Genomic DNA, 27,362 nt, shown 5'->3' with positions numbered 1-27,362 from the left:
CAGTTAGAAAGAAATGCAACCAGAGACTCATGAAATCACCAGACAACAAAGGTAGGAAGAATAATTTTATTTTCAATTTAGTGATCAAAATGTGTCAGTTTTATATCTGCTGTCTATATTTTGCTCCATATTTGTCTATATTGCTTTAGTTGTTACTGAGTGCATATTTTAAAGTCATCTACTTTGACCTCTTTAAAACCCCCTGAATATAAATGATAATTAACATTTTCTCTGTGTACAGTGTGCTTTGTGTTTTTTTTTTTTTTTATTTTGTGGTTACCATTATGTATTAATAAGATTATATTGTGTTTATATGAAAAATGGATAGAAGAAATTGCATTACGATTAGTATTGTTATTATTGGGGGTGGAGCTTGGGTGGGGGTACTCGGTTAGTATTTGTTAGGCTAAGGGGGTACTTGGCTTGAAGAAGTTGAGAAACACTGTTCTAGATAGATAGGTAGTGTCCCAATGGCCATATGCCATCTGCAGAAGGAATTCACTCCGGATTTTTCATTTTGCCTCTACTGGGCTCTTTTAGCTCCATCTGCAGTTCTTCCCTTTTGCACGCATGCCTGTAAGAGTGTTTGTTTGGATCTCCACATTTTATTATTTTATTCAATGTATATTTCGTCCCTTTCTCGGGGTTTCTGGTGCTCAGAGCATTTTTCTGCTCTGCCTGCTTTGAGAACACACAGACTTAAGACTGTAGCTGACAGGCCAATCCCAGGCCCAAATGCAGTAAAGTCAGCGATCATCGCTAAACCAGTTTTTTACCTCTTTAGGGACGATCACATTTGCTGATCTGATGCACAAAATGACTCACCAAGTGTTTTTGCCCTCAATCGCCCATTTTCCAATCTAGTCATGCAAACTAGCCAAGCGATTGATGCACTAACATCACTTGGCTATGCACAGGGAGGGGCCTTAGGCAAGCTGATTCTTGGATGGGCTGAGAAGAATATTGTATGTATGTTTCCTTTTTATATAAATTCATCCAGTCCTTAAACACTCTAAGAACAGCTATCTCGGAGTTCATATTCCACCATTTCATTTGAAATTGGTAGCAGTGGTATTCTTCATTATTCCCTTTATAACTTTACTTTGTAGCGTTACTCTTATTTATATCCAAATTTATTCAATTTTATTTATATTCAAGATAACTTATTTTTCAATTAAACTTAGCTTTTATCATTGCAGGTTCCCCTTCCCGACGTGTTTCACCAATTTTTCTCAAGGTCGGGGGAACTATGGAGCAAGCAAAACAGCATACAGTTATCAACTATCTAAAAATCCCATATCATTCTTCATTTAAAATCATTCAAACATACCTTTATTAAGGATTAAACTTTCCCATCTACATCTACCGCTGGCAGTCCAAAGATGGCCGCGGCGTTCACCCAGAGTGTTTAAAAATGCTCCTCCCCTGACGTCAACCCCGCACCTAGCAACCATTCATATAACTACACCATAGAATATTAAAGCCCACTATCACTAGTCCACCTGCGCCATCCAATCCAAAGTTTCATTCAAACCATTAGGGGTCATAGTTTGTAGCTCAAACATCCATCTAAGTTCCCTCAAGTTAAGCATGCGCTCAATATTTCCTCCCTGCGCTTGGAATCATACTCGTCTGGGTCCTCGTGTTTTCTGCCATCCTCGCTGCCCCCATTGCTGTTGAAAACCCCCTTGTCTGCATTGTTCTCTAGTGGTCGATCGCCCTCTATTCTTTCCACTACCTAAACTTGAGTCTGTAGATAGCTGATCATCATCAAAGGCTTGTTTATTCATTTGTACAGAGTTGCCTTTGAACAACCACAGATACACCTGATTATTCATGTAATCTCGTTTGTCCCTTCCATATTTCTTTATTTTATTCTGTTTAATAGTATCCTGAAACAGTTCCATCTTTTGATTATGATCACTCTCCAGTAAGTCGAAATCTGTTCCAGCTGAACATGTTTGTTTAATAGTCATCTTCAAATCTGCTATATTCTTCTTCAATTCTTGTTCCAGCAGAGTAATCTGTTATATGATGAGTAGCATAAGATCCATACTACATTTATTTAAAATCGCACACCATTTCTCCTTGAACTGTTGATCCTGGGCAAACAATGATGACCCTTTTTTGATAGGCATAGTTTCTGAGCCCTTTTTGATAGTAACATTACTGTTTGATTTTTCTTCTTGAGTAGAACTGTTGTTTCTTGTACAATAACCTCTGGAATCTACACTAGTGGGTCATTTACACTTTCCAGCCTGGAAACTGTAAGGAACTTGAAACCAATTTCTAGCCCCCCCCCCTGGACATTCAGTTCGTTTCCTACACGCCTAGGCTGTAGGGGCTTTTCTTTACTGCTCTTGTTTTATTTTCTAAAACTTTTACTTAATTGTTTAATTATTGGCGCGGGTTTTGCCCTGGTGCTGCGGATTCACCCTGCATGGATATCCTTCGGCAGGAGATCATAGACCTTCTGAAAACCCCTTGGACAGGACAGATCAGCGCTCCGGGATCGGAAGCTAACCCACCCTGGGTTCGTCCACTATGGGGTTGAGTGCAGGCTGCGCGGTTCCATGAAGGTATAGCCAGAATCGGGACCAGACTGCATATCTGCCCTGATTGTGCTAGAGGTCCAAATAATCACTGACTGGGGTGACAGGGCGGGTGAAGCAGTCGGAAGATGTGAGAAATCCAGTTTTCCCCAGTTTCCTGAGGTAATAGATCTCCATGTTTGCTTGTCAGCTTGCCTGACTTTTCTGTTATAGCAGCAAACACTGTGAGTCACTGTATGCATGCTTGCATTGGCGATTTTGGGGGGGTCTTCAAAAGTGGATTTTGGGTGGTTTCCCTGCATGACCTGACCCCCCTATAAAAACACAAAATTGCTGTTTTCCTGGGTTTCCTGTGTTTTTCTGGGCCGTTTTAGGGCAAAATCGGCACCTACAGCGGCCAACTTGGATTTTATTTAAACTTTTCAAAAGTATATTTTTTTGCACTTTGAAGCTTTATTTTCGCTCCAAACTTGATATATGGCCTCCTCAGGACATGCCTTAAATGCGGCAGATGGCTGATGGTTTCATAGCCGTGTATCCTGCAGGCCGTAAGGGGGGCGAGGAGTGCGCGGTTTCTGCACTGACCTCTTCTGGAGAGGCCCCCTTCTACTGTGACATGACTGACGCGTCCGGTGTTCCTAAAATGGTGCGGAGGGTGCTTCAGCATAATGCGAGTACAGTTCCGGGGGAGGAGCGTATCATGCCTCATCTAAACACTTTAACGCTATAGCACATAGAGTGGCCATTGCTGTTGCTGACTTCTTTTCCCCGGAATTTGAGGATGATGTATCAGGCTTTCTGGTTTTAAAGACACATGCCTGTTTCTCCCTTTCAGAATCCAGCTCAGCACCTCTGGATTTCAGCATGTCTCTGTTTTCTCTCAGGGACCCGAGAGGGCAGGCGGACGGTACCTGCCATTGCTCCCGCTACGACTCTGTCCCTCTGCTGTCACAGTTTTTCCTCGGCAGCAGCAACCACTGTGGCTAATCTTGCGGATCTTCGTGATCCTAATGAGAGTGAGTCCCACGATACGGCAGTGTGCAGGCTAGTTAAGACTAGCAGCCTGATGAACATCATTTCTGAGTCCGCTGAGAGCTGACCTGTGTTCAGGACATCAGAGCATGCAAGATGCTCCATTCTGAGCGCTCAGTGTACGCTTCCCACCTTCCAGATATCTGGATTTGGCTAGGATCCTGTAAAAGGTCTGGAGAGTCCCCGGAGGGTTCCCTTAAATGTGCTAGGGCCATGGCGCATTGGTTTTCCATGGACCCGGAATTCACCAAACGTTTGGCTCCGCCAAAAGTAGATTCGGCTGTGGCGCAGATTGCGAAGCGCACTTCCTTACCCTTTAATGAGGGGTTGTCCTGAAGGATGTTTGAGACGGGCGAGTGGATTTTGTCCTCAAGTGCCTTTTCATTTTTGCGGCGACAGGAGTGAGAGCTACAGCGGCCTCCTCCCTTGTTGGCCATGCATGTTACACCAGACTGCGCCAGGATCCCGAGGAGATTGTCCTTTGGGACCTAGATGTCCTGGTTTCTGGGGTGAATTTTCAGGCAGATGGCCTATATGACATGATGCAGGTATTTGCTAAGCTTGGAGCTTCTTCTGTGTTAGCACGGTGAATGCTGTGGATTCGCCAGTGGTCCGGTGATTCTTCCTCCAAGACTACACTGAGCACGTTGCCTTTTAAAGGTTTGCTCTTGTTGGCCAGAATCTGGTTGCTCTTATGGCCAATGTTCTGGACCGTAAGCCCAAGGTGCTTCCCGGTTTGAAGCCTTGCCCAGCATGGGGTTTGGGACGGCTGAATTTTCGTGCCTACCGGCACCCTCATCCGTACACTGGGCCCAGGTGTCTGGGCAATGCTTTGGAGCTCCTTCCAGACCCCGTTTTGGGGGCCCGGCCCGTCAACAGTCCTCCAACAAACGTCCTCCTGCCCCTGCTAAGAAGCATTTCTGATGCCAGGCTCTGGGGCCTCTCCATTGGGTTGGGGGGTGGCTTGCGGTCTACCTACCAAAGTGGCAAAGGGTGACTTCAGACCAATGGGTCCTCGAAGTGCTCAGAGAGGGTCTCCAGCTGTAGTATTACCAACCCCCTGTCAGATTTCTTCCTGGTTTCTCTCACGGGACTTCCCGACTAAGCCCGGCGTTTGCAGACTGCTAGATTTCACAACAATATAGTTGGTTCCAAAAGAAGTCTTGGGCTCAGGGAGATTCTTGATATACTTCATCGTGCCAAAGAAAGGCTCCGAAGATTGGAGAGCTCTTCTGGATCTGAAGGCGGTGAATGCATTCCTGCAGGTTCTATGTTTCCGGATGGAAATGGTGCGTTCGGTTCTAGTGGCAGTGGCACCCGGAGTGTTCTTGGCCTCCTTAGATCTCATAGAAGCGTACCTCAATATACCACTCTTTCAGGAACACAGGAGGTTCCTGCGCTTCCATCTACTGGGCAACATTTCCAATTTGTAGTTCTACCCTTCGGCCTTGAACCTTCACCATGATGATGGTGGTAGTGGCTGCTCACCTGCGCTCGCAGTGTGTTCTAGTCCATATGTACCTGGACGATTGGCTTATCAGAGCCCCTTCTCTAGCGGAGGACCGCAGGGCAGTTTAGCATGTGCACCTGCTGGAGCATCTTGGCTGGGTGATTAATGTGAAGAAGAACCATTTCGAACCGACTCAGGACTTGGAGTGCCTGGGAGTCAGGTTTCTCATGGCCAGGAACCAGGTGTTCCTTCCAGAGCCCCGGAAGCTCAAGTTAATGAGTTCCATTCAGAGCCTGTTGGCAGTCCCGGCTCCGTCGGCCTGGCAGTTTCTGCAGGTCCTGGGTCCAGGGAAGCATGAAGAGTCCCTTCCTTTTTTTTTTTTTTTTATTTATTTATTCAATTTTCAAAATACAATTCAAGATTAAACTTGTACAGAAAGCTATAAGTCAAGAAAATAAAACCACAACAATATTTATAAATTCAGGAATACCAATTAACTTAAATCAGCTCAAGTCCACAAAAGATCCAAAATGTAATTGAAGAGTCCCTTCCTAAGCCTGAAGGCTTGGCTGCTCTTTTCCTGGGTGGAAAGGCATCTGGTGGCCTTGTCCGCTTCCCATTTGGTGGGCGTCAACTATGTGCAGGCAGACTTTCTATGTTGGCAGCTTCTGGCCCTGGGGGGATGGTTCCTGTTCAGAATAGTGTTTGAAGCCATAGTGGTGAGGACGTCCTGCCCTCGACCTGATGGTCTCTGCTAGGAATTGGATGGCAGACTGATTCTTCAATCGCTTCCGAGAGGTCGGCAGCGAGGGATTGGATGCCTTGGTGTAGCTTTGGCCCCGGGGAGAGATTCTCTGTCTTTCCTCCATGGCCCATGATAGGGCGAGTTCTGCACCGAGTGGCTTCTCAAATGGGCCAGAGTATGCTGGTGGCCCCGGACTGGGCCAGTAGACCGTGGTACGCAGACCTGGTGTGATTGAGCATAGAGAGGGTCTGTGTCTTCCTTGTCATTAGCGGCTCCTCACGCAGGGTCCTATAGCGCTCCAAGATCTGAATTGCTTTTGTCTTACATCTTGGCACTTGAGCGTGTGGCTTTGATAGCTAGGGCTATTCATCTCCGGTCTTTGCTGCGCTTCTGCAGAATAAGCGGAAATCTACTGTCAGCCTATACGAAAGCCTGGAGGTGCTTTCAGGTTTGGTATGAGAGGTCTCAGGTGGATCCCTCAGCTCCTTCTGTAGCAGGCCTTCAAAGGGCCTTGTGGTCTCGTCACTCTGTGTTCTGACTGCAGACCTCACTTGCTTGGGTCCCACTTCTCTCAGGGGTTCTCTTGCGTCTCACCTGATTGTGACACGCTTCTTGTGGAGGGAGGGAAGGCTGCGGCCTCCTTTGCGCTTGCCTTGTCCAACTTGGAATTTGAACCTGGTTCACCACTGGCTGACTCGTTTGTCCTACGAGTCACTGGATCGAGATCTGTCTGCAGGATCTTACTGTGGAAATCATTTCGGCATATAGAGTTTCGGAGCTACAAGCGCTTTCATGTTGAGCTTCCTTTCTTCGTATCACCGCTTCTGCAGTCCCCTTGAGGATGGTTCTTTCCTTTTTTCCGAAAGTGGTCTCAATGTTCCATGTCATTCAGGAAGTGCACCTGCCTGCCTCTGTTTCTTTGGGCTCTATGACCTAGGACAGTGTTTGCGGTCTCTGAATGTGAGATACTGGTTCTAAGATACTTGGATGCCAAGAATGACTTTTGTCTTTCATTACATTACGGATTTCTATTCCGCCTATACTTTGCAGTTCAAGGCGGATTACAAAAGATTTGACTGGACGTTTTCCAGTGAAGATACAATTTTTTTTTTTTTACACAGAGGAGAGATAGCTGGATAGAATCCTAGGGGAACTTACGGGTTGGATAGTAAACTGACAGTGCCGAACTATGTGATATAAACAAATAGAATACAGTTAGAGTAGGTAAGATTACAATCTATTTTAGGGGTCTGTTTACTTGAAAGGTGTTTTGGGGGGGGGGTTATTTGGGGGAGAATTATCTGGAGGTAGGTGAAGAGGGGTTAAGATATTTGGATGAATTTTTTGAAAAGCAGGGTTTTGATTTCTTTTCGGAATGTTTTGAGGTCGTCCGTTGTTGTCAGCAGATTGGAGATGGAATGGTTGAGTTTTGCTGCTTGTGTTGCCAGAAGGTTGTCAAACATTTTCTTGCGTTGTGTGCCTTTGAGTGGGGGGAAGGCAAAAGGGTTCGGGGTTCTTCTGTGTCTTGAGGTGGAGATCTGGTTTAAGCGATTGTTTAGGTAGGAGGGGGAAGAGCCGTGTAACGCTTTGAATAATAGGCTGTGGAATTTGAATTGAATTCGTGCTTGTATGGGTAGCCAGTGAGAGTCTAAGAAGGCAGTTGTTATGTGATCATATTTTCTAAGTGAGTAGATCAGTCTGAAGGCGGTGTTTTGTATGGTCTGGAGTTGTTTTATCATAGTGGCTGGACAAGGAAGATAGAGGGAGTTGCAATAGTCCAGCAGACCTAAGACTAGGGATTGGACAATTAGTCTGAATTGTGCTGGATTGAAGAATTTTCTGATTTTACGTAGATTTCTCATGGTTAGAAAAGCTTTCTGGGTCGTCTTGTTGATTTGAGACTGCATTGTGCAACATCTGTCTATTGTAAGTCCTAGGAGTTTTAGTTTGGGTTGTATTGGGTATTTGGTATTTTTGATTTTCAGTTCTGTGATGGTAGGTCCTGCCCAGTATGGCAGGTCTGCTTCTACGGCTACTATCTCTCGATGGATCCGTGCAACCCTTTCGGTTGTCTTTGTGTCAGCAGGAAAACAGAATCCCCTTGGGGTGACTTCTCATTCTACCAGAGGAATGGCTTTCTCTTGGGCTGACTCAAAGGTTGTTTTTCCTTAAGAGATTTGTAGGGCGGCCACTTGGGCCTTTCTGCATACTCTCACAAAGTACTATCGGCTTGATGTGACAGCAAAGCAAGATGTACTTGATATTGCGTTCAAATCAAAACTTTAATAATAAACTTTAATAATAAACTTGAAGGCTAGCTCATCGGGCCCTCCCTGATGTGCTGGGACTGCTTTGATACATCCCACTAGTGTAGATTCCAGAGGTTATTGTACAAGAACAAAAGATTAGGTTATTTACCTCTGCTAATCTTCTTTCTTGTAAATAGCCTCTGGAATCTACACACCCGCTCAGACTTGTCTGTCCGATTTGCAGGTCGCCTGCCTAGTAACTGGTTAACTGGATTTCCTTAGCAACAGCAGCAGATGAATCCAGAGACCAATGAGATAGCACACATCTAACAGCAGGTGGAGATAGAGAAACTGATTAAAAGGTGGTCCTATTGGCTGGCACGCCTCTTGCATCTTCAGTATGCTCTATCTCTCAGCAGATGATGGTTGCTATTCACCTAGCTCCTGGATTCTGGCTGTGACTGGGCAATTATTTTCTCCTGTTGAGGTTTCTCTTCAGTGAGACAGAGGTGTCCAGCTGAACAGTGCCAGCTTTAGGGGTTACACCTGGCTCCCCCTAGGTCCCTGCCTCACCCTCCCTCCATAGTAACATAGTAGATGACAACAGATAAAGACCCGAATGGTCCATCCAGTCTGCCCAACCTGATTAAATTTAATTTTTTTAAATTTTTTCTTCTTAGCTATTTCTGGGCAAGAATCCAAAGCTTTACCCAGTATTGTGCTTGGGTTTCAACTGCCAAAATCTCCGTTAAAACCTACTCCAGCCCATCTCCACCCTCCCAGCCATTGAAGCCCTCCCCAGCCCATCCTCTACCAAACGGCCATATACAGACACAGACTGTGCAAGTCTGCCCAGTACTGGCCTTAGTTCAATTTTTAATATTTTCTGATTCTAAATCCTCTGTGTTCATCCCACGCTTCTTTGAACTCAGTCACAGTTTTACTGTCCACCACCTCTCTCGGGAGCGCATTCCAGGCATCCACCACCCTCTCCGTAAAGTAGAACTTCTTATTGCCTCTGAATCTACCACCCCTCAACCTCAAATTATGTCCTCTGGTTTTACCATTTTCCTTTCTCTGGAAAAGATTTTGTTCTACGTTAATACCCTTCAAGTATTTGAACATCTGAATCATACCTCCCCTGTCTCTCCTTTCCTCTAGGGTATACATATTCAGGGCTTCCAGTCTCTCCTCATATGTCTTCTGGTGCAAGCCTTCTATCATTATCGTCGCCCTCCTCTGGACCGCCTCAAGTCTTCTTACGTCCTTCGATAGAGGTTCTGACTGGGTCTCGATTTTTCTTCTTTTCCTTCACTGTAAAAAAAAAAAAAAAAGAAACCACAGTGACTATTAAACATTTCTGCCCTCATAGTGCTGAGCAACTGGCATCTGCCGGCACTATCAACAAAGTTGCGAGTATATGTTTTATTTGAACTTCTTTTCTGGTTTCTGGCTGTGGTGGAGCTGGAAGCCCAAGTAGCAAAGGGGGAATTGCCGAGACCCGGGAGGAAACTGGGGTTACCCTGCAGCTGCAAGAAGGGAGAAGCCAGAGGGGACCTGGCCTGTGCTCTACGCCACCACCGCCAGGCCATACAAAAGGGTCGTAAAAACTGCAGTTTGGCGGACAGAGCGCCCCCCAGTACCGCGGGGCAGGTGTAAGAGATTAAAAAAGGTGAAGGGAGCACACCAGCCCTTCATACAGCTCGGAGGGGAAAACCGAGCAGTCCCCACCACCCCCTCATGTATGAAGCGCATAAGGGCCACCACATTGTATGTGCGAACAACAGGGAGACCCAGGCCTCCCTCCTTCTTAGAAAGTGTCAACTTCACATAAGCAATGTGCACCAAACGGTGACGCCGAAGGAAGGTGATAAAAAGAGAACGAAGTTTGCTGATATCTCATTGCAACACACAATACCGTCTGTAGAGGATACAAGAGTTTGGGCAATAAGATCATCTTAACCAGGGCCGCCTTCCCCAACAAGGACAACGGGAGATACCGCCAAGCCTGACAGAGAGCTTGAATTTTGTCAATAGCAGCCAAAATGTTACATTGATACATAACCTGAGGATCTGAGTGTAAATAAATACCAAGATATCTCATTGCCTTGCATACCGGAAGAATCTGCAAAGTATTATGCCAAGGCTCCCACCTAAGGCCCGCCAGGGGTAACAATTCAGATTTCTCACAGTTCACCTTAAGACCCGAAAGGGCGCCAAACTCTGCAACCAAACACAATGCCACTGGCAAATGAAGGCGGGGGGGGGGGGGGGGAGGGCCTGGTCCATTAAAAGCAGGATATCGTCTGCAAACAAGGTGATACGGCACTCCGCCTTCCCCATACAGATACCACGCAGCTCAGGATTAGAGTGGATCTTAAAGTGGTTCAACGGCCAGTACGAACAACAAGGGAGAAATGGGACAGCCCTGCTGCGTCCCCCGGCAAAGCTGGAAAGAGGTCGAGAGACCGTCATTAATGATAAGTTTTGCCTGTGGCGTGATGTGGAGGCCTCTAATCCAGGTAAGAAAGGTCCCATCCAGGCCATAGTGTCACCTACCGAGACTTCCGATACGCTTTCTCCATTGATTAATACCAGGTCCAGTATCGCCTGGTCCCTAGTGGGCTCCAAAACCAATTGTTTGAGTCGTGCCCCCTTTATGGAGCCTTCTGCTGTCGCTGGTTGTTGCGGAAAGTGTGTTCCAATCTACATCGGGCATATTGAAATCCCCTAACAGTACTGTGTCCCCACGCAAAGTGATGTTCTCTATGTCTTCGATTAATTACATATCCTTGTCTTCCTGTTGCCTTGGAGGTCTGTATACCACACCGAGATACAGGCATTTTTCGTTTCCTCTTGCTAGGTTTACCCAGAGGGATTCCCCGGTGTACTTGACATCAGTGATTTTGGTAGTTTTGATGTCTCCTTTAGTGTATAGTGCTACCCCTCCTCTTAGCTTGCCTTCCCTGTCTCGACGAAGTAGGTTGTAACCCGGGATAACCATATCCCACCCGTGTGAGTCCGTGAACCAAGTCTCGGATATCGCCACTACGTCCAGGTTGGCGTTCATTATCTCTGTCTCTAAATCCAGAATTTTATTGCCCAGACTGTGTGCATTAACATACATAGCCCTCCATACCTTATGTTTGCTAAGCCCCTGTGTAGAGTCTCCCGCGTGAGTCTGTGTGACTCCTAAAGTATTGTTTTCTATGAGTGTACTTACCTCGGACTCAGAGTTGCGACTCACCCCCTCAGGTAAGTTACTTACTGCTCTGGAATATGAGTGGGTACCCTCCCCCAACTTACCTAGTTTAAAGTCTTTCGAAGTAGGCTGGCTAGTCGAAGTCCGAAGACGTTCTTACCTCTTCTGGTCAGGTGGAGTCCGTCTGGTCCTTGAAGTCCTTGCAGTGCCTCTCCATGGTTTAGGAAACCAAAGTTCATCTCCTTGCACCAACCATGCAGCCACTCGTTGGTCCTCTGGATACGCTCCTCCCTAGCTCTACCCTTGCCTCTTACTGGGAGGATCGAGGAGAAGACCACCTGCGCTCCCGTCCGCCTCAGCTTCTCACCCAGGGCTTCAAAGTCTTTGGGTATGCTCTCCGGGTTGTTCCTGGCAGTGTCGTTCGTTCCGACGTGGATGAGAAGCATGGGGAAGTGGTCCTGGGGCTTGAGAAGTCTATCTAGACAGGTGGTGACATCTCGGATTCTGGCTCCAGGCAGACAGCAAACCTCTCTTGACTGCATATCCGGTCTGCAGATTGGTCCCTCGGTGCCCCTCAGCATGGAGTCCCCAATGACTACCACTCTGCGCTGCTTCGGGGGGAGCCGATCGGTTGTCCCTGGAACAGGAGCCATGTGTAGGACATCTTCCTGTACCTCATCGGCAGTCCCTTCATGTAAGATCTGAAATCTGTTCCTCAGAGTGAGTTGTGGAGATCTCCGAGAATCTTGGCGAGAGGGAGAACTAGAAGGCCTTGAGCATGCGCAGATGCTCAAGGCCCAGCAAGAGGCAGGAACTTCTTTCAGCGGCACCAGCACGTCCTGTGGGCTGCATGCTGGTGCCAGGTGGGGGGTAAGATTGAAGTTCGGACGTGGGGGGGGCCTTTGTGAACAGGGGGGGAACGATACCGTTCTCAGGGGGGTGGAGCAGCGCCGCTGGCCTCGGGGGGTTGGATTGGGTGGGAATGTATCAAGCGAGTTTCCCTTAGTTCCTATTGGGAAACTCGCTTTGATAGAAAAGTACTTTGGTTTACGAGCATGCTTCTGGAACGAATTATGCTCGTAAACCAAGGTTCCACTGTATTCTGATATTTATTAATAAATTAAGTATTGGTAAATTGAAAAAGTACTGTAATGAAATGAACTGTGGGAGATAAGATTAAAATTGAATTGATTCAGATAATACTTTGTATTAAATATTTAATAGATGGCTTTAAGAATTTGAGTTATCCAATAGGCAGCTATTTAATTAACTGAAAAAAACCCCAAGCAGGCTTTAGGTTAATACATATTGATTATGGATATCTTGAAAATCAGACATGCTTGGACTGTTCCTAGGACTGGGTTGAGAACCCCTGTTCTAGCTAATTATATAAAGAAGTAAATTATATAATTACAGCTAATTATATAGAGAAGTAAAACCTTGAACTTCCCTTATCTTAGGTCTGCGAGTCATGGGTTTTTGAGAATTAGAGGGGTCCTATTTTCCATTGTCAATTATATCCAGTTCTAATAGGCTTATCTGATTAGCTTTGTGGTTTCCTGCCCTGACACCTGACTTATTTACTTGCCTTACTAGCTTTACAATTAACTAAGCTATATGTAAGCTTTATGCTACAGTTAACATGATTTATGTAAGCCTAAAAAATGTATGTGTGTGTCCCAATTTGCTTCACTTATAATCCATTACATTTTTATAATACTGCTTGCTAGTTAATTATCCTTATATTAATTATCCTTAATTATCTTAGCCACTAGAGTAGCGAAGGGGGGTAGTCTGCTCTGGGTGCCGTCTTGGGGTTCCAGTTCTGCTCTGCCCACCCACCTCTTCAAATCTTCACTGTCACTGGCCTCAGCACTCCTCATGTCACTTCCAGGTTGTGGGACCAGGAAGTGACATCAGAGGGAGAGCCAAGGGAGAGCCAAGTTCTGGCATGAGCAGCAGGTAGGAGATGCTGCTTGCTGCCAGTGAAGATTTGAAGAGGTATGCAGGGAAGAGTGTGTGGGGCGGGTAATAGCAGAGTATTGGTAGGGTGCGCTGATGCCCAAGCACCTTCTTCCCTCCCTATGCTGCTGTTCCTTACTAAGATATTCTATATTCTGTTGTTAGTTTCCTTATATCTGTGTCCTCCTTTAATTCTGTTAATCTGTTTTATTAGCTGTTGCTCTTTGCTCTTTAAAAATCATTTGCTTTCAGTGGAGATGGAATTCAAAAAGACATAGGATAAACACAGAGAATCTGTCATTGTTTTCTCACCACCACCACCTCCATCGGGAGGACATCCCAAACATCCACCACTCATAGCGTGAAGAAATATTTCCACAACTATGCCCTGTGTTTTCCTGATTTAGCTTCTGGAGAGGAAAAGTATTGGGATTAAACAGTGTTCATTCCAAATCTTTATTATTTTCAAAACTTACAGTAAGTGTAACCATAAATACCACATTTTATACATCAATAACACACACTTAATATTCCATTAATATCCATTACAGAATTAGTCCCCCCTCCCTTCTGAACAATCACAATGCAATCGCATAAAATTTATATAATGAACCCCAATATATCTAAATTTATTAATCTAACATACCCCTATCCTCCCCCCTCCCGGATGTGCATGACATAGGGAAAAACATTAATTAATTAGGTAAGCCTCGAGGACGTACTCAAACAGATAGATAGACTAAAAATGGACAAATCTCCGGTCCCAGATGGAATCCACCCGAGAATACTAAAAGAGCTTAGAGATGAAATAGTGGAGTTACTACAGCAGATTTACAACCTATCCTTGAAAACAGGGGTAATCCCGGAGGACTGGAGGATAGCGAATGTTACACCCATCTTCAAGAAAGAATCCAGAGGAGACCCAGGGAATTATAGATCGGTCAGCTTAACCTCAAGTTCCGGGGAAGATGGCCGAATCATTAATCAAGGACAGTATCAATGAGCATATAGAAAAAAATAAGCTGATAAGAACAAGCCAGCATGGTTTCTGTAATGGTAGATCATGCCAAACGAACCTACTGCACTATTTTGAGGGGATAAGTGAGCAATTGGACAAAGGTGACCCCATAGACGTAGTGTACCTGGACTTCCAGAAAGCCTTCGACAAGGTGCCTCACGAGCGCCTACTAAGGAAACTGTGGAACCACGGTGTGGAAGGGGACATACACTGATGGATCAGTAACTGGCTGGCGAACAGAAAACAGAGAGTGGGAGTGAAAGGTCACTATTCTGACTGGAAAGGGGTCACGAGTGGCATCCCGCAGGGGTCAGTGCTGGGACCACTGCTGTTCAATATATTTATTAATGACCTGGAAGCAGGGACGAAGTGCGAAATTATAAAATTTGCGGACGACACAAAACTCTCCAGTAAGGTTAGAACTGTTGAGGAATGGAGAGAACTCCAAAGGGACCTGAACAAATTGAGTGAGTGGGCTAATAAATGGCAGGGTGGTGGACACCTGGAACGCGCTTCCAGAAGATGTGGTAGAGCAGAGTACGATTTTGGGTTTCAAAATGGGACTGGACAAGTTCCTGAAGGAAAAGGGGATTGAAGGGTACAATTAGAGGGGTATTATACAGTACAAATGCTTTAGAGTGATAGATCACTTACAGGTCATTGACCTGTCGGGCCACCGCAGGAGCGGACTGCTGGGCATGATGGACCTATGGTCTGACTCGGCAGAGGCGATGCTTATTGTCTTATTACAGTATTTTGCTAATGGCTCTCAAAACTCCTGAAATTTCTTAAAATTCCCTTTGTGAATGGCTAATATTCTTTCCATTTTATACACGACACAATTAATTTCACCAAAAACTATAATTAAGCCTCGTCCAATTCTTCCAATTGCTCGTAATTTGTTTTATCCCAGGACAAGCAGGCATGATATTCTCACATGTGGGTGACGTCATCTACGGAGCCCCGACGCAGATAGCTTTTCAAGCAAACTTGATTGAAGATTCAAGTTTGTGCTGTACCACGCATGTGTGCCTTCCTGCTCCACTAGAGGGCGCATCCCCTCCTCATGGTCTCCAGTTTGTTTCTTTCCGCGGTGCCACGAAGTCCTGTACTTTTGTCTCTGCTCAAAGTGTCTTCTAGCACCGCGGCTTTCTTATTTTTTGAGTCGGAGAGTCGCTGTGCGCGTGTGATTTGTTTTATTGTTTTATTGTCTTTTCATCTCTTCGCAATTTTTTGACCACCCGGGGGCTCCCGGGTTGTCGCGGCCGGTTTCTCTCGCTTATGTCCCGGCCCTTGACCGGGTTTAAGAAGTGCACCTGGTGCGAGCGTCTTCTTTCACTCACAGACCCTCATCGTTGGTGCATTCGGTGCTTGGGGGCTGATCATCCCACCGAATCCTGTCCCCGGTGTACTACTTTTCAGCACAGGACCCTCCGTCGGCGCAAGGCCTGTATGGCGGATCTTTTTGCCGTCGATCAGCCCTCGACCTCGGCCTCGAGGTCGGCCCCGGCCTTGACCTCGGCCTCGAGTGCCTCGACCCCGCCTCGAGACTCGACCCCGAAGACCTCGGGTTCGCTGAAGTCCTCGGCTCCGGGTAAGTCCCCTCTTCCTCCTGCAGGTTCCAAGCCGGCCAAGAAGCCAGCCTCGGGGACGACGGCCGGGCATGGTGGGAGTTCCCTGCTTGTGGTCCCGGCGAAGCCCTCCAAGCCCTCGGGACGTGCCTCCACCAAAAGGGAATACTCTGCATCGAGGTCGCCCTCGGTGGAGTGCACTGTGGCCTCGGACAAGCCGCCGATGCTGTCCGTGCCGGTCTTCCAGGACATGCTCCGGGCGATGATCTCGTCGGAGCTGTCCGCTGCGCTGGCTCATCTGCAGCCGACCTCGACCTCGCGTGCGCCGGACCAGCCTGAGCCTCACATCGAGGTGCCTGGAGGCAAGGTGCGCCGGTCCTGGCGCCTTTCTTCGTCCTTGGACTCCTCGCCCTGGGCCTCGAGGCGCTCTTCCCCCGCGGGGCTCCGCGGGGCGAAGCGTCGCTCGAAGCATGCCGAACCCTCGGGCCGCTGGGGTTCCAAGAAGGCCTGGAGTTCCCCTCTGAAGCGAGGTCATTCTCCTACTTCGCCTGCTGAAGAACCGCTGAGAGTTACAGAGTTGTCTCTGGCTAACCCTCGGCTTTTGCTCACTCCCCCTCGGTCCGGGGCTCCGGTCCGAGGCTGGAGGCTTTCGCTGAGGGAGTGCAGGGATCGGTCTCTGACCCGTCATCGGTCGGTGCTGCGTACCCCGGCATCGTCTCCGAGGGGCTCCTCGAGGCGACGGAGGTCCTCGACCCTGGAGCGTTCCTTGTGTGCTTCCTGGGGTCAGAGCGAGTTACGGAGCGGGAGCCTCATTACTCTAGAGAGGCTTCCCCATCCTTTTCTGCGCCGAGGCGGTCTCGCTCGGGGTCGCCGCTCGAGGCTCGGGGTACGTCCCGGCCGTCCTTTACCAGATTCGTCCAGGACATGGGTCGGGCGCTTGACCTGGACCTCCAATCGGACTCTAGGTATTCCAAGGAGTATCTGGCGGAGCTGGATATGCCGTCTCCGCCTAGAGAGTCCCTCAGGCTGCCGTTGAACCCTGTGCTCCGGCAAACCTTTATCAGAAACCTGGAGACTCCCTATATAGTGACGGCCGTCCCCTCTAAGATGGAGTCAAAGTATCGCACGGTTCCTTGCCCGGGGTTTGAGCAATCGCAACTGTCCCACCAGTCATTACTAGTGGAATCGTCCTTGAAAAAGTCTCACTCCTCCCGTGTCTCTGCGGCGGTCCCTCCGGGTTGTGAGGGACGGACCCTCGACAAGTTCGGACGCAGGCTTTATCAGAACTCTGTGATGGCCTCTAGGGTGCTGAACTATGCCTTTACCTTCACGTCCTATCTTAAACACCTGATTGGACTGTTGGCGGCTTTCCAGGCGGACTTGCTGGCCTCCCGCTGTGGGGCGTTTGGCCTGCTCCTGGAGGATTTTTCGAACTTGCGGCTCCATCTCTTTCATGCGGCATATGATGGCTTTGAGCTGTCGTCCAGGGTCTCTGCCTTTGCTGTGGCCATGCGTCGGCTTGCTTGGCTCTGCCTGGTCAACATGGACCCGAACTTGCAGAATCGGTTAGCGAACTTTCCCTGTGTAGGCAAGGAGTTGTTCGATGATACTATAGAAGTGGCTACGAAGCGCCTTTCGGAGCATGAAAAGTCGTTTGCTTCGTTGGTCAGACAGAAGCCGCGCCGCTACCCGCAGAAGTCTACACCGGCATTTTCCCGGCCTCCGCCTCGGCGTCAGCAGGCACACCCTAGGGCCTTGCCCAAGTCCCAACCGACTGCTGCTACCAAGCCGTCCCCATCTTTTTGACTGGATGAGCGGATGGGGCGGGCCCCCTCCGCACAGATGCCAGGCCTTCTTCCCATCGGGGGCCGTCTCAGAGCCTTTTACCCTCGGGCCGCCATCACGTCGGACGCATGGGTCCTGGGCGTGATATCCTCAGGTTACTCTCTCAACTTTCGAGAGCTTCCTCCCGACAGCCCCCTGGGTGCGTGTCCTCCTAATTGGACGCAGTTGTCCTTCCTTCTCTCGGAGGCTCGAGATCTTCTTCGCCTGCGGGCGGTGGAAGTGGTCCCTCCTGGTCAACGGGGACGGGGTTTTTACTCCCGTTACTTCTTGGTACTGAAAAAGATGGGGGACCTGCGTCCGATTCTGGACTTGAGACGCCTCAACAAATTCCTTGTGCGGAAAAATTTTCGGATGCTTTCCCTTCCGATTCTTTATCCCTTGCTGGACGAGGGGGATTGGCTCTGCTCCCTCGATCTGAAGGAGGCCTACACGCATGTTCCGGTGCATCCTGCTTATCGCCGGTTTCTGCGCTTTCAGGTGGGAGAGTACCATCTTCAGTATCGGGTCCTCCCCTTTGGTCTGGCCTCGTCCCCTCGAGTCTTCACGAAGTGTCTCGTGGTGGTCGCAGCGGCCTTGCGGTCCCGGGGTCTTCAGGTATTTCCCTACCTGGACGACTGGTTGATCAAAGCGTCGTCCAGGGAGGGGGTTATCTCAGCGACCCGACAGACTATTATCTTCCTTCAGGGTTTGGGGTTCGAGATAAACTTTCCAAAATCCCAGCTGTGCCCCTCTCGGTCCTTGCAGTTCATCGGGGCCGTGCTGGACACGGTTCACCTCCGTTCCTTCCTTCCTCCTCCTCGATTAGAGGCGCTAGTCAGTCTGAGTCAGCAGGTTTCGCTGCGTGCCTCAGTCCTGGCGAAACGCATGATGACTCTGCTGGGTCATATGGCTTCTACGGTCCATGTCACACCATTCGCTCGACTGCATCTGCGGAGACCTCAGTGGACGTTAGCCTCTCAGTGGCGTCAGGTCCGGGACCTGATATCCGGTCCTGTGACGGTGACTCCTTCTTTGAGACGATTGCTCCGTTGGTGGGCCAACTCTTCCAATCTTTCCAGGGGTTTGCTCTTTCTCGCCCCTCCGCACCACAAGGTCCTGACCACGGACTCTTCGGAGTACGCTTGGGGGGGGGGCTCATCTGGACGGGCTGCGCACTCAGGGGATGTGGTCAGCGGAGGACCGTCGCTGTCACATCAACGTGTTGGACCTTCACGCCATTTATCTGGCCGCTGTGGCCTTCGGCACCTTCTTCACGACCGTGTGGTTCTAGTCCGTACGGACAATCAGGCGGCGATGTATTATGTAAACAAGCAAGGGGGGACGGGGTCTTGGTCCCTGTGTCAGGAGGCTCTTCGTCTCTGGGAGTGGGCGATTTCCCAAAACATCTTCCTTCGAGTGGTTTACATTCAGGGGGAGCAGAATTGTCTGGCGGACAAGCTCAGCCGCCTTCTCCAGCCGCACGAGTGGTCGCTGCACTCCCGAGTCTTGCGACGGGTGTTCGAGCGGTGGGGGACTCCTCAGATAGATCTGTTCGCCTCCCCCGTCAATCACAAACTGCCTCTCTTTTGTTCACGGATGTACTCCCCGGATCGTCTCGAGGCCGACGCCTTCCTTCTCGATTGGGAGGGGAAGTTCCTCTACGCGTTTCCGCCTTTTCCTCTGATTCTGCGGACGCTTGTACATCTCAGGTCTGTGCGGGCCACTCTGATTCTGGTTGCTCCTCGATGGCCTCGCCAGCCGTGGTTCTCCCTGCTTCTTCAACTCAGCGTCAGGGAGCCTCTGCTTCTACCTGTTTTTCCCTCTCTGCTATCTCAGAGTCGGGGTTCTCTTTTGCATCCCAATCTTCAGTCCTTACATCTGACAGCTTGGTTCCTTTCCCCCTGACTTCTTCTCCTTTATCTCAGTCAGTCCGGGAGGTATTGGAGGCTTCTCGTAAAGTTTCGACTAGACTCTGCTACTCTCAGAAGTGGATCAGATTCTCGTCCTGGTGTTCCTCTCATCATCTGGATCCTGTGTCGGTTCCTGTGTCTTCGGTTCTGGAGTATTTGCTTCATTTGTCTCATTCCGGTCTGAAGACCGGTCTGTTCGGGTGCATCTTAGTGCGATTGCTGCTCTCCATCGGCACCTTGAGGGAAAGTCCCTATCCCTTTATCCTTTGGTTTCTCGTTTCATGAGGGGTCTCTTGCATGTCCATCCTCCTCTCAAGCCTCCCCCTGTGGTTTGGGATCTTAATGTGGTTCTGGCTCAACTTATGAAACCTCCGTTTGAGCCTTCGGATAAGTCTCATCTCAAGTTTCTCACTTGGAAGGTGATCTTCCTACTTGCGCTCACTTCTGCTCGAAGAGTTAGTGAGCTGCAGGCCTTGGTGGCGGACCCGCCTTTTACTGTGTTTCATCATGACAAGGTGGTTCTCCGCACTCATCCTAAGTTCTTGCCTAAGGTGGTGTCTGATTTTAATCTCAATCAGTCCATTGTTCTTCCGGTGTTTTTTCCCAAGCCCCACTCTCATCCTGGCGAGGTGGCGCTTCACACACTTGACTGTAAGAGGGTGTTGGCCTTTTATCTTCAACACACTCAGTCTCATCGGACGGTTCCTCAATTGTTTTTGTCCTTCGACCCTAATCGGTTGGGACATCCAGTTTTCAAGCGCACCTTGTCCAACTAGTTAGCTGCTTGTATTTCTTTTTGCTACGCTCAGGCTGGTCTCGCGCTGCATGGTTGAGTCACGGGGCATAAGGTCCGAGCGATGGCGGCCTCTGTAGCTTTCCTCAGGTCGACGCCTATCAAGGAAATTTGCAAGGCTGCCACTTGGTCTTCGGTTCATACTTTCAACTCCCACTACTGTCTGGATACTCTGTCCAGGAGCGACGGCCGGTTTGGCCAGTCGGTTTTGCGTAATCTGTTTCCTTGAATTGCCAACTTCCCTCCGTCCCTTTTGTCCTGGGATAAAGCACAGTTACTTACCGTAACAGGTGTTATCCAGGGACAGCAGGCATATATTCTCACAACCCACCCTCCTCTCCGAGGTTGGCTTCTTTGCTGGTTATATGAACTGGAGACCACGAGGAGGGGATGCGCCCTCTAGTGGAGCAGGAAGGCACACATGCGTGGTACAGCACAGCAAACTTGAATCTTCAATCAAGTTTGCTTGAAAAGCTGTCTGCGTCGGGGTTCCGTAGATGGCCGTCACCCACATGTGAGAATATATGCCTGCTGTCCCTGGATAACACCTGTTACGGTAAGTAACTGTGCTGTATGGCAACTCCTGTCATTATAAATAAAAGCCTGTTATTTTTAGATGATATTTGACTTTTAGCTCTCATTGTCATGCCAAAAAGCACAGTATCATAGGATAATGCCACTGGATTTTCTAATAAGCAATTTATTTGGCCCCATATTGATTTACAAAAAGCCAAAATAAATGGACAGTAGAACAATAAATGATCTTAAGTCCCTGCTTCAAGATGACAATGCCAACATTTATTAGACTTGGAGCTGAAAACAGTGTTCAAAGATTCTGGTAGGGATGTTTGGGGGGGGGGGGGAGTAAAGGAAAAGAGCAAATGAGAGTTTCTGTGTGGAAGGGTTGAGAAAACAGGTAAACGGTTCTATGGTCAGAGCCCAAAAAATGTATATTGTTTTGCCTGATAGACTCAGTAGCTTACCATTTTAAGGAGTATAGTAGTTCTGTGGAGGAATGAAATCTTGTAATTGTGCCATCTGAAGAAGGGACTTCTATGATTTCAAAAGCTCATGCACTTCATAATCTTTGGATAATTCTTTGGTTCCTTAAAAGATAGGGTTACCATATTTGTGAAGACAAAAAAGAGGACTCCTAACCCTGCCCTGGCCTGGCCTCTCTCACATCTATCCTGGTTTCATATCATACTATACCACCACCATGCCTTCCTCCCACACATTTCACTCATTTTCTTACTTCCCCTTCCCATCCTCTGTACCCTTTTATCTGCATAGAATGTGTACAGCTCTGCGTATGTCTAGTAGTGCAATAGAAATTATTATTAGTAGTATCAGCCCACCTCCATCCCTCCAAGGCCATTTTTATATCCCTGTCCCCATATTCTACCCCCAATCCAGCTTCTCTTCCTTATTTACCCTTTTTCCTGTACCCCACCCCAGGACCTATCTCTCTCTCTTCACTTCCTTGCCCCCTCCCCATGGTACTGCATCTCCCTCCTTCCCAAATCCACTATCTTTCTCAATCTCCTCCCCCATCCCAGCATCTGTCTCTCCCTCTTCACCCTCTACCCGTAGTCATGGGTGCTTCTCCCTCTCTCTCCTTCTCCCATCCTTCCAATCCCCCTCCGGCTGCTTCTCTGTCTCTCTCACTACCCCTCCTCCATGGGTGCTTTTCTTTCTGTCTCTCTCTCCTTCCAACACCACCCCCTATCAGAATTCTCATGACCTCTTTCTCCACCTCCCTACTCTCCCCACTTACCTCCTCCCTGACTGCTGCATTGAATCTTCGGGCAGACCAACAGCAGCAGCAAGGTGAACCTGCTGCTGTCGGAATGCCTCGGAAGTCAATTCTCTGAATTGACTTCTTGGGCATGTCGACAGCAGCAGGCTCACCTCATTGCCGCTGCCTGAAGATTCAGTGCAGTAGCCAGGGAGAGGAAGTAGGTAGGGGGTTCAGGAGACCCAGCTAAACTTGGACAGACTCCCAATCTTAAAAACCTGTCCGGACAGTCCTCTAAAAAGAGAACATGTCCAGGTCTTCACGAACATATTGTAACCTTATTAAAAGATATCAAAGCCTACACAGTCCTCAATAGTTCTGGGGATTGGATGGTTAGAGCAGCAGGCTGAAAACCAGGGAAACCAAGTTCAAATTCCACTTCTTTTTGTGATAATGAACCAGTCCAATCCAATTCAAAGGGAAAGCAAAACTTCAAAGACTGATCAAGTACTGTAGATCTGTTAAAGAAAATAAAGTATGGGAAGAAACTGTACATAAATTATAAACTTTAAATTCTGAAATACTGTTGTCTATAGTTCTGAAGCAGCAGTAGGGCCAATAGATTTCAAGCTGTACAACATTATGCTAATGTTTTTATCTGATTTGCTAGCTTGGAAGCAAGAGCTTTAGCAATCTTATGTTTACCTTGGGTAATGCTTCTATTTTCTCTTTTAGATGTAGGTGCTTTGGCTGCAGAAACCTAAAATGGCTGGTGAAGCTGGCATTAGTTTGGAGGTGATGAATCAGGGGTGTAACTCAAGTAGCGAAACTGGTGGTAGGTTTCCTGCCATTGAAAAATATTATAATCTCTCATTAGAAGAAATACTGCTTTAGTTTTATCAAAAAAGCTAAGATGATAATTTTTCTTCATATTTCCTTCTCAAAGTTGTACTATTCCAAATATTAGCATGTTAGATGATTGAGCATTCCTACTGTAAACTCATTATCTTATGCACCTGTTTGTGTTTTATTAGTACTGTATGTTTTTTAAGTGCATAAACTGGCTATAACTAATACCATGTTTCCCCGAAAATAAGACACTGTCTTATATTAATTTTGGGCCCAAAAAACGCACTAGGTCTTATTTGTCTGGGTACGTCTTATTTTTTTCATGTACAGTTATCATCTCTCTCTTTCTCTCCTCCACTCCAATTCTTCCTCTTTCCTTTCCCTCCCTCACATGTGCAGCATCTTTCCTTCCCTCTTACCCATCCACTTGTGCCTTCCCTCTGCAGCATCTTTCTATCCCTCCCATCCCTTGTAAATCAGAACCCTTGCACAGCTTCAATCCCTCCCATCTCCCATGCAGCATCTTTCTATCCTTCCCTCCCTTTCTTCCTCCCTTCCATCCCTTGTGCAGCAGAACCCTTGCACAGCTTCAGTCCCCTCCTTCCTCCCATCCCCCTGTGCAGTATCTTCTATCCCCTCCTCGCACAGCCAAACCCCCGCTGACCCATCACTCTTTCCCATCCGAACCCCGCTGACCGCAAGCCTGAAATACCTTGCAAATGGCAGCATCAGCAGTAATCTAATCAGGCTGCTTCACGGCCTTCTCCCGCTGGGGCGTTCTCTGCGGCTTCACTAATGATGTCATCAGCAATGCGGCACACGGAACTCCCCGGTGGGAGAAGGCCACGAAGCAGCCTGATTAGATTGCTGCTGATGTTGCCGTTTACAAGGTATATTGGTCTTGCGGTCGGCGGCGTTCTAATGGGAGGGAGGGGATGCTGCCTTCGACTAGGGCTTATTTTTGGGATAGGACTTATATTAAGATCTACCCCGAAAATCATGCTAGGGCTTATTTTCACAATATTTCTGTTAAATATTAAATGGCTTAACTATTCTGTGGAATGAAATTTGTTGAGGACAGCAAACAAGCCTGATGTGACATCAGATATGCCTATCCAAGTCTGAAGTTTGAAATCAAACTTAAAAAAACAATAATAACCATTTTGTATTGCCTGGGGTAAATTTCTTTATAAAAGTGTTAATAAATCCTAGCAAATTAAACTAAAGATATTTGGCCCAATTTTCAAACATAGTTATAAGTATGTTCCAACTATAGCTGATGAATGTTTTACGATAACTGTCCATATATTTTTAACTTTCAAGTTTCTTTATTATTTAATATCCCCCTTAAGGGTAGGTTCATCTAAGCGACTTACAATATTTCAAATTAGTACAGTATTTCCCCATGTATAAGCCATACATTGATTTTATAAACATGAGTACTGGGTGCGGTTTGCTTAACTGGGGTGGCCTATCTAAAGACATTCACCATATAAACCATCCCCCCTGTACCTTTTTAAATCATCCCCCCATGTAAATCATCCCCCTCCCATACCTTTTTAAATCTATTATAATCTGGTGTTCTTGAGAGTACCAGAATCAGTTTTGGGTGTGCTTTAGTTGGCCCAAAATTCAGTGATGCGCTCGCTCTCTGTTTAAATTGGACAGATGTGAGCATAACACAGAATATTTTATAAGGTGATATTGGCTGAAAGTAAAGGATAGGATAACGGTACAAGCTCTTAGTGAATGTCTTTATGTGCTTACAAAAGTTGACCCCTAAACACCTGGTCCAGAGCATCTTGCCGCATGAGCTGGCTCGACTGCTCCACTCAGTTGAGCATTGTGATATGTCTATACCATCTATGCAGGAGTTAAGGCTTTCCTCTTCCAGAAACAGTGTCTTTCACTGCATCGGCCCCTGGGAGTGAAATAACCTTCCAGGATACATTTGCCAGCAGCAAAATTTGCAGAACTTTAGGAAACTGCTGATAAAACACCTGTTCTGTAAGATGAATTATCCCAGGACAAGCAGGCAGCATATTCTTAACGCATGGGGTGACGTCACCGACGGAGCCCCGGTACGGACACTTTTAAGTAGAAAGTTCTGGTTGGCCGCACCGCGCATGCGCGAGTGCCTTCCCGCCCGACGGAGGAGTGCATGGTCCCCAGTTTCTTCGTTTCCGCGGAGCGAAGAAGACGCATGTGTTTTCAACGGCCGTTGAAAAACTAGTTTCTGCCTTCCCGCTCGCGTAATTTTTCGTTTTTCTTCTATTTTTTCCCTTCGGATTCCTTTACTTTTACTTTCAAAAAAAAAAAAAAACTCGTCGAGTTTTCTTTATTTTTCAGGCCGGCCCCGGCGGGGCCTGTTGCCACCATACAGGCCTCCGGCTTCGATTTTGCGGAGGCCGTGTTTCCCTTCATGCCCCCTCATCCGGGCTTTAAGAAGTGCCAGCAGTGTGCACGCCCGATCTCTCTCACCGACCCGCACAATTGGTGCCTGCAGTGCTTGGGTCCGGAGCATCGGGCTGACACCTGCACCCGCTGTGCTACTCTTAAAAAGCGCACATTGAAAAATAGGCAGATCCAGCAAAATATTCTTTTCGGCACCGGATCTGCCATGGAACCTGCCGCGACGTTGACGGCACCTCAAAAGTCAGCACCGACTATTTCGACGCCACCGGATCCTTCGGGGTCGCTGGCCCCAGGTAAGCCGGCTAAGAAGCCTTCCACTTCCCTTGAGCGCCCTCCTGCCACCGCTGCGACGCCGGTCCTCCCGGCACCGCACCGACCCCGCAAACGCTCCGCTCCGATATCGGTGAGTGCCTCGTCATCGGCCTCCTCATCACCGGAGCGTAGAGCGGCACCTATGGTACCGAAGAAGAAAAAAGCGGTACCGGTGCCTCCCCTGGACGACCGCATCGCGGCCATACTCCAAGCCCAATTGCAAGAACAGCTGCAGCAGCAACTCCAGCAACTGTTGCCGGCGATGTTGGCCCCACACCTTCCGGTACCGGACCGGTCCGAGCCTCGCACGATCCCATCGATGTCGACCCCCTCAGTACCGCTTAACACTTCCATGCCGGTGCTCTCGGCTGAACCACACCGTTCCCAACCTACGGTGCAGGCCCGTTCTGATACCGACCTTTCCTGGTACCAGGAACGGCACCGGTCTTCCTCTCCCGGTACCGCCTCGGTACGCTCAGGCAAGTCTCTCTCCAAGACCCGCTATGCCGAGCCTCCACACCGATGTCCCGCCGTGCGCACCCCGACATCAGGGACCCGGACTTATGGGAGGAATCCCCGCACGGTACCGAGGAAGACGCTTCGTCGACGGACGAGGAACCCTCTGTGGCTGATACCGGTTCAAAACCTGAACAGTCCTCTTTCACCAAATTCCTCAGGGAGATGTCGACGGATCTTTCCATTCCCTTAGAGTCCGACTCTAAAAAGTCCCAGGCTTTTCTCGATGCCCTAGACTTTGAGCAACCTCCCAAGGAATTTCTTAAGTTACTCGTCCACGACATCCAATGGGAAACTTTTTATAAAAACTGGGAGAACCCCCTCACTGTCCCTGGGGCCCCTCGCAAACTGGATAGCTTGTACCGGGTCATTCCGATCCCAGGGTTTGACAAGCCTCAATTGCCCCATGAATCTCTCCTGGTGGAGTCCACCTTAAAGAAAACTCAGGGCTCCAGTGTCTATGCCTCCACCCCTACTGGTAGAGAGGGGAAAACCATGGATAAGTTTGGCAAGTGCCTTTTCCAGAATGTGATGCTGGCCAACAGGGCAAATAATTACACCTTTCACTTCTCCTTCTACATGAAGCATCTGGTGCAACAACTCTCCTCCTTACAAAAATACATTCCTGAACGTACATTCTGCTCCAACTCCGGAAATTCATGGTACGCTCCATTTATTACTCATTTGAGCTGACCTCTCGAGCATCTGCCATGGCTGTTGCCATGCGGCGTCTGGCCTGGCTGAGGGTTTCTGACCTCGACATTAACCACCAAGACCGCCTGGCGAACGCACCTTGTCTTGGTGACAAACTCTTCGGGGAGTCCCTGGACTCAACAACCCAGAAACTCTCGGCACACGAGACCAGGTGGGATACTCTGGTGAAACCTAAAAGAAGACTCCGCCTGCTCGCCCCTACAGACAGCAGTCCTCCTACCAGCGCAGGTTCTCGGCCAGACCTCTCAACCCGCTCAACAGCAGCCTCGCCGTCCTCGTCAGGCTCGCTCCCAGTCTCATCAACCTGCCAAGCCTCTCCCTCCGTCAAAACCATCTCAACCCTTTTGACTCTTTTCTCCAGGGCATAGCCAGTCTCCCACCATCATTGCCTCTTCCTCAGCCTATCGGAGGACGCCTCCAACTCTTCCTCAGCCGTTGGGAGGTCATCACATCAGACCAGTGGGTCCTCAACATCATTCGCCACAGCTACTCTCTAAACTTTCAGACTCT

At 48.4% G+C, this 27,362-nt stretch overlaps 1 protein-coding gene across 2 annotated transcripts in view; it reads left to right on the top strand.

Moving 5' to 3' along the window:
- The window catches only part of EXD3 (exonuclease 3'-5' domain containing 3), a 411,655-nt gene that overhangs the window by 2,296 nt on the left and 381,997 nt on the right, over window positions 1–27,362 (top strand). For both annotated transcript variants that reach the window (XR_004540939.1, XM_033961769.1), the window contains exon 2: window positions 22,782–22,881. Coding sequence is in view for 1 of the 2 variants with exons in the window: in XM_033961769.1 (XP_033817660.1) it covers window positions 22,812–22,881 (70 nt within the window). In the remaining variant the exon portion in view is untranslated. The remainder of the gene's footprint in view (window positions 1–22,781; window positions 22,882–27,362) is intronic.

Source organism: Geotrypetes seraphini, chromosome 10, assembly GCF_902459505.1.
Source record: "Geotrypetes seraphini chromosome 10, aGeoSer1.1, whole genome shotgun sequence".
In the NCBI taxonomy this organism is placed as follows: domain Eukaryota; kingdom Metazoa; phylum Chordata; class Amphibia; order Gymnophiona; family Dermophiidae; genus Geotrypetes; species Geotrypetes seraphini.
This window is presented reverse-complemented; position numbering and strand designations above follow the sequence as displayed.